At 44.3% G+C, this 15,807-nt stretch overlaps 1 protein-coding gene across 7 annotated transcripts in view; it reads right to left on the bottom strand.

The window, feature by feature from the left end:
* Window positions 1–15,807, bottom strand: part of LOC148011436 (ATP-dependent DNA helicase Q-like SIM) — a 117,794-nt gene that overhangs the window by 36,668 nt on the left and 65,319 nt on the right. For 5 of the 7 annotated variants that reach the window (XM_087670503.1, XM_087670506.1, XM_087670505.1 and 2 more), the window contains 5 exons: window positions 14,900–14,956; window positions 1,951–2,031; window positions 1,678–1,741; window positions 1,409–1,508; window positions 1,238–1,321 (listed from right to left, as the gene is read on the bottom strand). In XM_087670503.1, coding sequence (XP_087526629.1) covers window positions 1,238–1,321; window positions 1,409–1,508; window positions 1,678–1,741; window positions 1,951–2,031; window positions 14,900–14,956 — 386 coding nt within the window. Of the gene's footprint in view, window positions 1–906; window positions 1,002–1,237; window positions 1,322–1,408; window positions 1,509–1,677; window positions 1,742–1,950; window positions 2,032–14,899; window positions 14,957–15,807 lie in introns of those variants that run through there. The other 2 variants (XM_087670509.1, XM_087670507.1) reach the window with 2 other exon arrangements.

Here is a 15,807-nt window from a genome sequence, read left to right as displayed (position 1 = left end):
TTGATCAGCATTTTGCCCCAAAATATGGTTGCTTGGTCATCGCATTGATCCAAAAGTTAGATTCCCTTGTCTCAATTTTGAGAGAAGTTCAATTCCATGGTGGTGGAGAAAGAGATATGGCTAAGGACTCATTTGTTGCAACCATAGGAGAAAGAGATTTAAACAAAGTGTCACAATATCAAGAACTAAAAAAGATAAAGCATAATGAATAGAGCAGCACTAAAATATATTTTTCCAAAGGCAATCATTCCTGATCACTTCTAAAGCTGGATTGAGGTCATTTTTGGTGGCACTTGAGAAGGTTTATTGCTCAACTCACATCTCAAAGACAGATTATTCTAGGGTATTAGATGATGGCGCTTCTTGTCACACAAGCACAGTTTTTTAAAGCCTCAAAGAGAACCCATCACCATGACAGTCCAAAACAATGCATAGTCAAAGCAACATGTACTATTTCAATTCTAAATATAGGTAAGAAGATTCTGTTTTTGTCATGTGCACCTCAAATCAAGAAGAATCTTGTATCCAGAACTACACACATGGAGGAAGCCCCATTCTGTTCCCCAGCACCCATTGCAGAGTTCTTCTCAATTTGTAAGAGGTTTAAATTGTGATTGTGGTTATTTCAGTTATTTTGGTGATATGTTCACAGTAGTTGCTTGAACATCTCCATCTTGTGTGTTGGGTTGATAAACTTTGTGGGAATCATCATTAGTTTTACGAGCACTGATCACAACATACACTTGCTCAGTTGTACTAATTTCTGGTCTCAAAAACCTGACAGCCCTTGCAAAGACATTAGAACTGCGATGTTTCTTCATTTATCTACATCAGCATCTAGAGCCTGCCGAATACATTATGCACTGGATCAAATTGTCAATACCTTACCTCCTGTGATGAGGACGTCACATGACGTGTGTGTGTTTCAAAACTTTCCAATCAAGTTTTATTTCCCCTTCAAGCTCCATGAAAGTCTCTTTTTGAGATAAAAACCATTATCACTGTTTTTGAAATAAAAACCATCATTACTGGTTTTAGAAAGGCCAAGCCAGTAGACAAATGTTTTATGCAACTGATAAATCCTGCAAGTTGCACTCAGAGGTTGTTTTGCAGTCAGACTTGGTCCTAAGAATGTCCTAAGGATCTTACCACAACTCACAACCCACATCAATTCTCTTTGAACAACAATCTTATTTTCATCCTCTCTAAAACCAAAGGCATCATAGATGTAGCTTACGTGTTACAGCGAGCATTTGCAATGTCCTCACCAAAATATCTGAGTAAAATACTTGCTCTGCATTTGGTAGTTGACAAGCCATATCTACAAAGGAAGAATGATAATTCTTGATATATTAATCAGACAAAGAAGCTACACATAGCATTCTTTCAAAGACCATCAGATTCATACCTGAAGCATTGCTCCAGCATATGCACAGCATGCCTTGTCTGCTCTAAGTCACGTCGACTAGGTAACAGAGATGGAAGGACAGTCATGTCACAATATAGCACTAAGTCAAGCCAGAGAAATGTTAGATGCATATTGTGTTCTCACAACCAAACCCTGAGTTACGCAAGGAGAACAAGACAATGTTTTCAATTCAGTCTGCTAGTCTTGACTTTGGAGTTCAAGTTTATTCACAGTCAGCAGCACAAAAATTCGAGAGTCGAAGACCTTACTGCACTCAGAGTGAAGCCCATCTCTTCCAGCTCGACCTGCCTCCTGATAATATGCTTCCAAACTCTGGAAAGGTCAACACCCGACCTTATATATGAGACATTCTACCAAAGACTACATGGCCTTTGTGTGAACTGAAAGACCCAGGCCACCTCCCTAAAGGACTTCCACAACAAAGTTAACACTAGAACAAACAAAGTGCTTATTGATTGAGACAAGAAGTTCAATGCTCATGCAGGATGGAAAATAAAAAGGCAATTAGGAGAGAAGCATACCTGAGGCCAACCATAGTGGATGATATATCTCACATTTGGCTTGTCTATTCCCATTCCAAAAGCTATGGTGGCAACTACTACCTGACAGTATGTTAGTTTCATCAAATTTTACTAAGCCAATTGAAGACAGATCTCATGAACTTCAGTATAGGAAATCTTGTTTTACATTGCAAAGAAACAAGAACTTCAGTATAGGAACTCTTGTTTTACATTGCAAAGAAACACAAAATTCAAGGAATTTTCAATCCTTTCATGTCTTATCATGACATTGAATAACTTTCTCTCAATTTGACACAAACCTAATTCAGCTTGAACTTGCCAGCATGGCTACTACTTGAGATTGCCACAAAAGTGACCTTGCTATCATCATATTATGGTATTACTAGACAGCCATTCAAAGATCAACAATCTGAAACATTTTCCACATCCGATGGTGACTTTTCTTGGAATACCAATATTAAAATAACTGTACGATTTGAGCATCCTTGTTATCTCGAATATCAAATGGTGCTTCCATCAATGAATACCCAAATAAAACCTGATAATCCCGCAAACGGAATCATATCCAAATAGTATTTCGCTGTTCAATATCTGCTAATTGTGAGCAGTCATTCCAAACATTAGGACAAGCATCATAGAATGCATACAATGTTACCTTTTCAGTGTGCTTATGTCTTGGCATCTTACTGCTGAATTTTTTTGCCAAAATAACCTCAATCAACGTGTTCGATGATAGAAGAATCAGAATAACAATCCTTGTCTTAGTGTTATGCTTTCTCTTTCACACTTCTGATCATTTGCACACTCTCACATGGTATCAGACAACCAATGTTGCTAGTTTGTTAGTTTTCTGTGTTGTCACTCACAGTTTCAGATCTGAAATGACTACTCTTGGTCTGGATGACCTGTTTTCTCAGTCTCCTGAGCTGTGTCCCCTGCCTTTTTTCCTGTTGATTGGTTGTCTGGGGCCAGAACTGCTTCACCCAAGCCGGGTTTGCTGTCGCCTACTGTGCTTAAGACTCACATATCCTGCATTTAGGGGCCGACTTCATCCAATGACTGGTAAAACCTACATGTCACTGATCTGCACCCTGGAATTTTGTGTTTTGTGCATTTTCACTTTTAGAGAGGTCTCATGTTTTGGTCGTAATGATTATTCACTACATTCACTCTACTGCTGCTCCACTCACTGTCTACTCTTGCACACGTCTGTATGAACTGTTGTAACTGCTGAACTCTTTTTCGATTGTGCTGATTTTGACCCAAAGTGCCCAAGATCTCTCTCTCAAACTCCTCTCTTCATTCATTTTCATGGCACCTCTGTGTTCTTCTACTGATGATAAACTCAAAGGGCTTGACTGCTCTACTTGGAGTGTTGTTATGAAGGCTTGGTTTCTGCAGAAGCGGTTGTGGGACTCTGCATCCTCAATGACCATCTCCACTTCCATCAGATTGGGACAAGGACAACTTCAAGGAGGCAGTCCTTGATGGCTCTTCTCTGGTGCTACTCCAAGGAAGTCTTACCAATACCTCCTATGGGACTTCTCCCTAGGTATGGATCAAGCTTCACTTGATGTACAAGGATCCATCACCTATGCAGGCTGTCATTCCCTATGGACACCTTGAGACCCTCAAGTTCGAGTTGATGGATGCTATCCGAGTGACAGCTATCCAAGTTCAATTCCATAGCACGCAAGCAATTCCTCCTAGAGCACTTCTTATGGGGCTTGTGCTTTGCAAGCTCCCATCCGGGTGATGGTGTGAACACTGCCTTGAGGACCCAGAACTCAATGACTCCAATCAATTTTGTTCACATGCAATCTATGTTGATCAAGCATGAGTCTAGCCTGAGGCTACAAGGGAGGTTGTTGTCTCCTGCCAAAGCTCCAAAGGTTTGAGCTTTTACAGCTGCAGAGAGGGGTGGCAAGAAAGAAAGGTGAAGTGCTATGTGGCAAGAAGGGGCATCTCTAGAAGGATTGCAAGAAGCTAGCGGCTTTGTGGAAGAAGGGGAAGAAGGCCAAGGGCGATGCAAGCTCTTTATCATCCTTGGACTCCAACTCCCATTCCCATCATGCAGCTACAGCTACAATGACTAAGGCATCTATTTCTAGTGATATTGGCATCCCTTTTAAGTTCCACAAAGAGGGACTGTGAGAGGGTGGTGGTGAGGCTTGCTGGCCTCACTGATTTCTTGATGTGTTGGACCCTGAGAGACGCTTGCCACATGCATCAAATTAGTTGATGTGGTCTAGGTTCATGATGGGAGGTTTGGACAGCAAGTTGTGCTTAATCCTACTCTATTCTCACATTGAGGGATGCTTTGGCAATGTGGTTGAACGAGGGGAATCCATGGTCATGACATGCTTCTGCAAGGCATCGAGTTTCGACTATTTCCACATTTTGTGATTAGGGATCTACATCAATGTCTTTCAAGGCACCTTGGTGGTGAATTAATCACCCACCACTTGTGTATCCATGGTACTATCTGATTGTCATTGTTTGTTTGTCTTATGATGTTACATCTTCTAGCAAATCACTGCAATCACATCAGACATTATGGTGGTCCCTAGGGGTTTGTGTGCTCCAGATCATTGTTATTTTCATTATATTGATCATTAAATGGTGCTCCCACTGAGGAACTTTCTTTCAAGTTCCCTTAACCTTGACAAAGAGTAAACATTGGCCTCTTTCTTTAATGCGGAATTTTCTCGAAAAGGTCCTCTAGCTATAGCATTAGAGAAGGTTCTGTGAACATTGACCACACACATTGCCTCCATACAAAGAGGGGTGACACTCCAGAGAGTGTAGAAGATCAAAGTCACATGCTGACTGAGGGTGCAAGGATATCAAACACATACATTACACCAAAGAGAGATGATGGAGATCTGCCAGCCACACAAGCAACACCTGAGAGTGCTCAGAGACCAATCCAAATGTTATCCATACAACATCTCATTAGAGATATATGGTATATGATACCCACCAATCCTGACTAGAACCAGTTCGACATGATTGCTCCACATGGCTGTATCTTTAGTGCTCCATCCGCCCACCCCTAGCCTGCAATTCAGTCTTAATCTCACTGTACTTCCCATTTTCCCACTCACTTGTGCATGTTTTCATGTTTATTTTCACTTCTAGCATTAACTTACCAACATTTCTTTGACTTCATCTCTAAGCGCAATGGATAGTTGTTAATTATAAATCCCTTAAAGCTCATGAGAACCTTCATATTATCCACTCCTCCCCTATATGTTGTCTTTAGTATTTTTGCAAACATTCAAGCATCTTTTGATGCTTGTAGGGGTGGGAGCATCATGTCTTCATCTCTGATAGAGCTTCTTTGGGGTTCGAAAGGATTGTTGTTCCCCAAAGTGTTACCTTGTTTTCCTAGTGAAAGTGGTTGTGTCCTGAACGCATCCATATTTTCACTTGCACTTGTATGATCCCCTACTGTCAAAGCATTCTCAATAATACTCCTATTCACTGTACACTCCAAAAGTGTGTATTACTTAGTCCTACTGCATTTAGTGTTTATGTATCAATCATCACAACTGCATTCACTGTTTAATCTACTTTTGATGTTCATTAATGCATTTAGTCTTCATACATCCAGATTCAAAATTCAACTGGGGTACAACATAGTTCACTGTTCACAGTTTCCCTTAAATGATCATTGTTTGTGTATGTAAGATAGTATTCACCACATCACAAGGTTGCTTTTCAGTAGTCCTAAGTGTGTCGCGATCCAGCTCAGTTTACCAATATTATCCCAACATTCGAACATTGTCCAAGCATAGGGACAATCACATGCAGTCCAACCTCAGACATGATGCATTTGCAGCAGTACAATGAGGACCAGAGATGTCAAGAGATCTTCTTCCTAGAGCTTCAGAGGTGTCTCATAATGCTTCTACAAGATAGAAGACCCAGTCAACCTAGATGGACCCATGCAGAAAGCAGTGAAGATTTTTCCCACAAATCTGATTCTAATGTACCGCTAATTCAAAAGAGGGAGAGCCACCCCACCAGACTACACCTGCCTACACTGTGGAGTCACACTAGACAAGGCCATTGCACTTTTCCAGCCACGATGACCTCAACCACAAGGTCCATGACCAAAAGATCCACAGCACAGTCAGCTCAGAGCTCTTCTGGCACCTTCTTGCCACTGAAATCATGAATTTCTCTCTCCTCAGCTTTCTCTCTCCTCTACAAGAAATCCTCGGCAGATTTCAGCCATTTTCAGGGCCCTAGTGAAGAGCAGTTGTGTTTTTGCTTAAGCAACCCCTAATTTACAACAAAGATTAGGGTTTAGCAGCCACCTCGGGTGCTTGCCAAGAAACTAAAGGCTTAGTACTTGGAATCAACAGCTGGACTTCAATGAATCACCAAATATTTCAAGAAGCCAGACATCCCGATTGAATTTGAGGCTCATTTTGACTTGTCAAGGGTCAACTATCCCCTATTAGATAAAGGGGCAAATCAAATTAAAGGCTTGCTGGTCATTTTTGACAGTAAGAGGTATTGGAGGTTGGCACCAAATCTCAATGTACTTTATCCAACATTAATAGAGGCTAACGAAATACCACAAGGGACTTCAAATTTTGGGGCCAATCCAAAGTCTACTATCTAAGATTTTTGTGATAAAGTTATATTTCACATTTGTGAATTCATTTGCTTGCTACAGTAAGTGTTAAATTAGGCTATCAACCACCCTTCCAAGAAGGAAGGCTAGTTTCAAAAGATAGGCTCCCATGAACATCCTCATAGCTACCAGCTAGGCCCCTCTCTATGATCCGAGCTACAACCTCCAGGTCACAACCGTGGCCTTTGTTGTGCCATGGAATACCATCCTAAGGGCTCTCATCATACCTCCTAAACTCTCGACAATCCCCTAGGCAATGTCTCTACATCTCCTCTAGCTCACCACATCTTGTGCATGCCACTAGGTCCTTGCCATATCCAAGCCAAGTGCCAACTACTAAGCTCATGTGAGCTAATAGCCATAGGAGAGAGAATATCTTCCTAGACCTAAGGCTTTCATCTAGCCTCCTCCAAAATTTTGATAAGAAATAATCTACGATACCCTGTCTATGCCAATGGGAGGTGGCTGCTAGATGTGTTCTGATCCTATTCATCTAAATCCTTCTCCTCATCCTAATAGTGTAGCCAAAGAAGGCTACATCACATGGCCTATCAAGGAAGCAGATCCCTCCAAACCCACTCTCCTAGATCCCACTATAATCTCTACGGAGGCCTCTGATAAGACCAATATCTCCATCCATCTATAAGGCAAGTGACTGGAATGTATACCACTTTCTCTTCTAACATGTCACTACTCTTGTCTGTTGTCTAGAGCGTCCTATGAACTCTAGGAGGTCCAAGTCCTCTCATTGCCTCCATTCTCCTTTACAAACAAGTCATGTCTCTCCTAGTTGCAATGACTGCTAGAAAGATATAACCCCTGAAAGAGAACAACCCAAGTCTAAGAAGTGTTTGTTTGTATCTGCCCACCATTGAGGAGGTACTTGCTGTGTCACAATCTCAATCATAGCCCTAGCTCCCTTGAGACCTTGTAAGATTGGCTTGAGCTCACTGAATCCTAAAAGGAATGCTTACGCCACATGTTACATGGCACACAATGTCCTTAGTAGGTATGCCTGGTTTCTCGAAATTGAGACCAAGGCTACTTCATTTTTCCTTTAACTGCTAAGTCCAACATTCTGAAGATCACAGATTGTACTTTCTTTTCTTTTCTTCACATTGCTGCTGAAATGCATATAGTGGACAACTCGTCATGTAGACATTGCTGATCAAAATTCACCACCACTTACCACAATGAGGATCAGACACCATACATGCAACAAGTGGGCTGTAGTCCACTGCATAAAGAATGAACAAACTCCAACAACAAATGAAAGAAAATGATGAGAAAGGAAATGTACAATGGTGACGAAATGCATGTATTGATGCAATAATCTAAGTGAGATACAATATGATACAATGGGAGGCAACTGCAAAAGAAGCTGAAGCAAAGAGTGAAGGCTCAATGCAAAATGCAGCAGAGGGCTCACACAAGGGTCAGGGACTCAAGTCTGGGCTGTGTGATGGACGAGGGTCAAGGGTGTCAAAGAGGCAGTCCAGACTGTATGTTGCTGAAGGTAGAGCCAAAGATGCCACAAATGGTAGGATGGAGTGTGCCATCTCATAAAAATCCTGAACCTGAGAACAGCAAACCAGTACTTGAAGGTGGGGATACCAAGATGTGAAGGAGGTCTGTGTTTTGGATGCTGATGACAGAGAAAATCTGATTGTTGGAAAAAGCAGCAGTACAGGGCAGAAAAATCTGGCTTTTGGAGTAGGAAAGTCTGTATTTTGGTGGCTTGTAGCAGTGTGGCAGGCTGATAGGTAATGAGAGAGGGAGAGAAAAAGGAAGAGAGAACGAGAGAGAGAGAAACCAAGAGAGGGGCAACAAAGAAAGACAAAGAGAGAAAGAAAGATAGGAAATGAGAGAGGGAGAGAAAGAGGAAGAGAGAGAGAGAGTGAGAGAGAGAGAGTTCAGAGAGAGAGAGAGAGAGAGAGAGAGAGAGAAAGTCGTGATGCGTCGCTGCCGCCTGACGCCATCGCCTGCAGGTCCTGCCCGTCGCCCTCGCCTGCAGGTCCCGCCTGACGCTTGTCTGCACGTCCCGCCCGTCGCCCTCGCCTGACGCGCTCGCCTGCAGGTCCCGCCTGACGCCCGCCTGCACGTCCCGCCCGTCGCCCTCGCCTGCAGGTCGCAGGTTCCGTCCCGTCCCGTCGTCACAGATTCCGCCACGCAGGTGCCGTCCCGCAGGCCCCGTCCCCGTCCCGTCCCGTCCCGTAGGTCCTGTCCCGCAGGTCCTGTCCTGCCATCACGCAGGTTCCGTCTGCGGCTGGAATCGGCCGCTGGCATCCGTCCGCCGCTTTCTCTCTGCGGCAGCAGTGCGCGTCGCTCTGGTAGGCTCTGCATCAGGTTTCACGCCCTTGTCTATTCCACCAAAAACCCTAAGTTCAACAGTCGCCCTGCGCCTGGCGCCGCCAGCGTGCCCTGTTCCCGGACACTACTGACGGACCCCTGCCCGGCAGCCCAGCCTGTCCCGTCTTGCTGTGGAGACCGCCCGGCCTGTGCCTCGCCTGTCTGCCCCTGCACGGAGGCAGAAAAAAGGGAAAGCGAGTGAGCCGGCAAAACAGAGGGTCAGTCCTCCTTCGAGATCAAATCATCATATACGATGGCTGGTTTGGATCTGGACTTCATAGATCAAACAGTGGCAGCACTGGGCCCGGATTCCGATGCGGAGGACCCTGAGGATATGGTTCCGTGCAACGAAGAGATGCCCTCTGGTCCTGGCATCCAGCCTGCGGGTAAACGTACCAAGCATGCTTCGGAAGAGATAGACGTTTCTCAGGATCGGTCCTATGCCCAGGTTGCCTCGGATTCGGTGGACTCTCAGGAAGTGGACTGGGAACACTTGCTGGAATTTGCAAACACTTTGCTTGGCGATTATGTTCAACATAATCAGGAAGCATTTTCTGACTCTGCACCTGACGATGTGCTGGACGCCACCGTGGATCCAAAAACTGTCCTACGCTCTTTTTCGGTATTTTATGATCGCGCAGTGATACTTTTCTTCACTGGTCGAATCCCGTTGCTTTCCCGTATTCGCCAGTGGTTGCAACATCTGCTACAAGGGGACTGTGTTGAAGAGATTTTTGTTGGCTCCCGGGGTTTTTTTGAGGTCCTGTTGAAATCAGAGACGCACCGTGCTGCTCTCCTGTCTAAACTGCCTTTGTTTTTTGAACGCCGGTTGGTTCATGTGGTTCCCTGGCGTCCAATGGCAGATTTTCAGCGTCTGCTGCAACGTGAATGCCCGGTCTGGGTCGAGGTGGAAAACTGTCCGGCTGTTTATTGGCCACTATTGAAGGATGCCATGGCCGTTGTGGGCACTGTTCTGGTCCCTCCCAGTCTCCGGGCTGTGAATCGCAACCGCTTGTGTATGCTATGGGACACTACAAGAAAAAGGCCTGCCTGGTTACGCCTCAATTGCCCTGGCATGCACCCATTACACTTTCGTTTGAAATGGGGCAATTTTGCAGGGCACTGCTTCTCCTGTGGACAGTTGGGGCACTTTATGGCCGAGTGCCCGGAACAGCAACACACTTCCCATGATGGCCATGCTGTGCCGCCCATGGAAGAGATGGTGTGCGATGCCCCATCGCTGGATGCTACCCATCAGCCTCAAGCTTTGGCCAAAGGTAAACAACAGGTTGCGGGTCTGGATTCTAGCGCCACTAATTGGGTGGAAGTCCGTGCAAAAAAAGGCAACAGGGTTGTTGCGGCCATGGAGAACAATGTGCCTATTACATCACAAGATTCCATGCGTACATACATGCGAAGGAAGGAAATGCAGTCTTCTGAGCGCTCGGCTCCTGCTATGGTTTCCTCTGCCCCCCGTCATCAGCCCGCCAAGAAAATGTCCTCGGATCGTTCAAAGGGTCCTTCTGCTAAGCTGGCATTTGATACCAGAGGTAATGTCATTACCCCGTGGGACCGTCGTTATCCCCGTTCCATCCAAAAGCCAGCAGATATGCCGTCTACTTCCAAATCTGGTCCGCAGAACTCTTTTGCAGTGTTGGCAGATTTCTTGGACGAGGGAGTCCTGGACATTCTCGCTGACAAAGTCAAATCGAGGCAAGCAGTGCCTCGTACCTGATTTTGTTTTGAGTATACATGAAAATCGTCACGTGGAATGTGCGTGGAATTTGTTCTCGACACAAGCAACATGCTATGTGGACTGTGTTGCATGAAAATCAGTGGGATGTCCTGTGCGCTGTTGAGCACAAGAGTCATGATGAAGCCGGAAAAGTGGTAGATTGCCATGGCTTTAGATTGTTTTATGCTGGGTCACAGGCCATGCATTATTCGGGTGTGCTCATGATTGTCCATGACAAATATCAGCCTGTTCTGATTAAAAATGATGTTCATGGCCGTTTTTTGGTGATTGAAATTATATTTGAAGGGGAAATCTTATGGCTACTTGGCCTCTATGCTCCGAATGATTCCTTATCTCGTCGGGCGCTTTGGCAAACTTTGCAGGCCTCCTTGTCACTTGGTAGACGGGGCTTCTTCATGGGGGATTTCAATATGTGTGTGGATTCCTCCCAGTCCACATCAGAGCATTCGGTGATGGATACGCCGGAAAGTCGTATGTGGCAGGCGTTGGCTCTTGACGTCCTCAAGCAAGATCTCTGGTCCTGGGTACACCCGTCCGCTACAGGGTTTACTTTCCATTCTGCCCAGTATGCAACAACATGGTCGAGATTGGATCGTATATATATCATGCAGAATGATGATTTCCTTCCTGAGCTGCTCGAAATAAAAGTATTGCAGCAATATGCCCTGTCGGACCATTTCCCTCTGCAGCTTGAGCTGCTTGCACAACCCATTGCCCCGTTCAAGCAATTTCTGGAGAGACTCCCTTTGCGTTTCAATTCGTCTTACCTGAAGCATGCCATCTTTCAGGGCTATATGCAGCAATTGATTGACAGATTTCTCTTCGACTTCTCTTCTCAGGGCACTGCGTCATTCGAACGATTGCTCTCTAATGTGCAGCGGGTTGCTCGGCAGTATGGGATCCACCATGCCTCTCTTTGTCAGCAGCGTCGCAAGGCAGCCGAGGACATGCTGGCTTTGGTTCGTTCTCTGCTGGTGGACACTCCGGATAATGCATTTCTGCTCGCACTGGCCATGCGAGTGGCGGATCTCCTTAAAGAATTCCAATTGAAATCATATCAGCAGGCCAAACTGCAACATCTGACAGAGACGTTGCAAGATAATGCATGTCAAACCCATAAATTCTTTCGAGCTCTTCACGCCTCTCCTGCCAGGGAGAATATGACCAGACTCGAGGATGCAGAAGGTCACCTTATCATGGATCCGCAGACTATTGTGCAGATGTGCAGGACTTATTTCCGTGATCTTCTCGGCACCACTTCTCCACCTTCAGATCAAACCACTCAGGCCCGTTCGGATTTTTATGACCTGGTCCGTAATCAGCTACCGCAGGACATGCAAGCTGTTATGGAGTCCGATATTTGTGAGGCAGAGGTTATGGACGTCTTGTTACATTTGCCCAAGGATAAAAGCCCGGGTTGGGATGGTCTCACCAATGAGTTCTTTGAAGCTTTTGCTACCCAACTGGCGAAACCATTGCAGGCCTTGTTTCAGCAAGTATGGCAAACCGGGATCATGCCTGCCTCATGGAAAGAAGGCCTTATTAAACTGCTTCCAAAAGTTCCTTCGCCATCTACATTGACACAGTGGCGCCCCATTTCCTTGATGGGTTCAATGTACAAAATCTTTTCCAAAATAATGGCGAAAATCCGGACTTCTTGGTGGCATGTTCTTAATGCTGATTCAAAGTTCTCCAGTTCTTCCTCGTCGCTGCTCAATCATTTGGTATGTTCCTGGAAACGGGTCCTTCTAAAGGCTCAGTGGCATCCAGCGGAGGATCGCTTGACTACGAATTCTTTTCAATTGGAATTATTGGCAGTCTCGCGTTTACTTGTATGGGAAGGCAAAAATGAGCTTAGACCACAATTCAACCGGATGGCTCGTTTGGGCTTGTCTTCGGTCGCGGATGCCACCCTTGCTAGTCGTAATGTGCTTATATCTTTTCGTACAGCCAGGAGACTTTACAGGATTCCGCGGGGATATAGGCCTTTATGGGAACAGCTTTTGCGGATGCTCCAGAACAGACAACCCTTTCCTGCCCTTGCTTCAGATCATCCCTGGCAGGATTGGAACCTACAAGGCCGGCTGCCTTTAAGCAAAGCTTCTGCTAATCAAGTTTATCATATTCTGATCAAAGATCAACAATGGTTAGTTACCAAAGCCAATGCTTTATGGGGCTTACGAAAATCCCGGTCCTGGTGGAGGGCAACTGTGATGGAGGGCTGGTTGAACAAGACCCCCTTCAAATGTAAAGTATTTCTTTGGAGAGTGATGATTGGTGGTCTCCCGCTTGCGTCGGCTCTTTCCAAGCGACGAATCTCTAATGGCAACTGTTTCTTTTGCACCATTGCGGTGGAATCGGCCCGTCACAGATTTATTTCTTGCCCTGTCGCAAAAAAAATCTGGTTCTTTTTGTCGGCTATTTGGCAAGGAGCGGTTGGATTCACCCTGCGCCCATTTGATTGGGTTTTCGGGCAGCCCAAATACCCCACTCCTGCACAGCCACATATGAAACTCATGTATCATTTTCTTCGATATTGGGGCTGTTGGCATAACTGGACCATTAGGAATGCTTTTCTTTTTGACTCCGCCTATAATGTTCAGCGACATATTGCGAGGCTTAAGGGCCTTTTGTATTGGCAGTTGGATCTTCTCCGGCATTTTGATTTGCTCTCTAGGGAGAACTTCCGTCCCTGGCTTATGGCAATTTCATCTGCCCCCTTGCCATAACTTTGTAACTTGTAGCACTTAGCCCCTCTTCACATGATGGCCTGGATTGGCGTCATGTATCTTGTAATCAAGTTATCTTGTACTTTTTTTCGTAATTAATACAATTACCTTTTACGAAAAAAAAAAAAGGAAGAGAGAGAGAGAGAGAGAATAAACATGAAAGATAACAAAGAAATGGGGAAAGAGAGAGATAGAGAGGGAGGGATAGAGGAGAATGAGTGAGAAAACATAAGGGGGTGGAGAGAAACAAAGAGAGGGGCAACAAAGAAAGAGAGAGAGAGAGAGAGAGAAAAAAAAGATAGGAAATAAGAGAGGGAGAAGAAGAAAGGAAGAGGAAGAGAGAACGAGAAAGAGAGAATAAACTTGAAAGACAAAAATCCTACAAGCAGAAAAACTTAATTTTGGCACTGTTGTGCTCAGCTTTGGTTTCCTTCATACAGTTTCAATGGACTCTTATATCTTGCTCCTTGCAGAAGGCAGTCTGTTAAATCTCATGTTTGAGACATTATTGTGTTTACAGGACTAGGTTTGGGATAGAGCTAAGGGTACTCGCAGAATTTGTCAACTATATTTTGACTATATGTCTGCTTTTAAGCCTTGCATTCACAAGGTAGGTTTAGGGCAGGATACTCAACAAGCCTCCCCTTGAACTAGCATACCCTTATGCTTCTTTTACTTCTGTCTTGCAGCTTGGACCACTTTGTCATGTTATGTACCTTGTGTACTTGCAGGTAGGAGTAGACTCGGTGGAGGGTGGTGAATTAAACCACTCGATGATTTTAATGATTGTCACATGCATTCTTGATACTTTGAAATGTCCTTTTCTAGTCCAGATAGATTCATGCCTCACTCTGCTGTTGAAGTCAAGGCGGATTTCCATATAAATTTGTTGGCAAGGTACTTATCATGTCCCATTTACCTAATCTGTCCTGTTTCTCATTGTTGTCCAGCTGGCATGTGACATGAGTATCACTCAGGCATCTTTCTGTTGCAGGAAAGCCCATCTGATCATTTGAAGAATGTGTGTTTAAAGGTTCAGATAAGTGCAGTGAAGATCATGCTGGAAGGAAGGAAGGATAAGCTTTCCATGCTATACCATATCTTGTGTTAGAAGGCTCAGATAAGTGCAGTGAAGATCGTGCTGGGAAGAAAGGTAGCTTTCCATGCCATAGCATATCTTGTGAACCATTTTTCAACTCAGGTCACAAGATACCTCATCTTATGTTGTGCTAGCTAGGATGACCAAGAGATTTGTGAAAGCTGGCCATGAGCTGCTTTGGTGGCATGCTTCAAGTAGAAAAACAAATGAAAGAGTGCATAAATCACCAACTTGTCTATTCACAAATTCTGCTGACAGAATATCTGTAAAACCAAGGGCTCACTCTCAATAATACATGAGCCTTATTGCCTACAGCTTATGGGCTTACTGAAAAATTAACAAAACAATAAGAGTTTGCATTATGATACCTGCAAGCTGCCATTGTGAAATTGCTGATGAACAGTTCGTAACAATGTTTTTGGCAGCTGCATACAAAAACTCCATGAGTGTCGCTAACTTTTCCAAAATGCACTTGAAACTTCAATATATCCCCACATATTGACAAGGGAAAAACCATTTCTCCAATGAATTCAAACATTCTAACACTGCACTTACACTCTGGCTCTGCACTTTGTTTTATCACTTTTGTGACTGTAACTCAGTCCATCCTAAACAGTACCTTGTTTCATGGGCTGATATAAGTTGGCCTAACTGCACCTACATGGAGCTCTTTCATTTCTACAACTCACTTCCCATCTAAAATTCCCTCTAGACCTCCATTCTTTCCTTTCCCAAGAATCTAGACCTTATATGTTCTCACTGATTAGAGACTAAATATCATTTATACAAATTGGTCTCCACTCAATGCATATATAGCAAACACCACTTTTATTTACCCATATCTTCTGAAAATATCAGATAAAAATACAGTGCTTTCTTTTCTTTTTACAAAGATGTGTCTAATGATATTACTCAAAGTCAAACATGGCAATACAAATGATCAACAGCATGGCCCAATAGAAATGTAGTGAGTCTCCCTGGAGCTGCTCCCAACACAAACAAAGGGAGAGAATTCTAGAAGAAAATAGCTCAACAAGAAAGGTGCACACGGAGCAGCATGCACCACCACTGAAAACACTGGACCTTCCAAATAGGCCATGCTATGAGGATCCCATTGACCTCACAAACCTCCAATCCTAAGTGCACTAGAAGAAAGTCAAAAGGACTATCCAATTGGGTTGTAGTATTGAAAAGGAGAGTATGGATGTGATAACAGAGCAATTGAGGACTTTGCAAGTAAATACCACTAGCAAATGCCATTAGATCAAATACATGG

The sequence above is a fragment of the Lygodium microphyllum genome, chromosome 28, assembly GCF_053477565.2.
Source record: "Lygodium microphyllum isolate KBCC chromosome 28, Lygodium_microphyllum_v1.1.10, whole genome shotgun sequence".
Classification (NCBI taxonomy): Eukaryota; Viridiplantae; Streptophyta; class Polypodiopsida; order Schizaeales; family Lygodiaceae; genus Lygodium; species Lygodium microphyllum.
The sequence above is the reverse complement of the archived record's forward strand: the minus strand, read 5'-3'. Positions and strand labels throughout refer to the sequence as shown.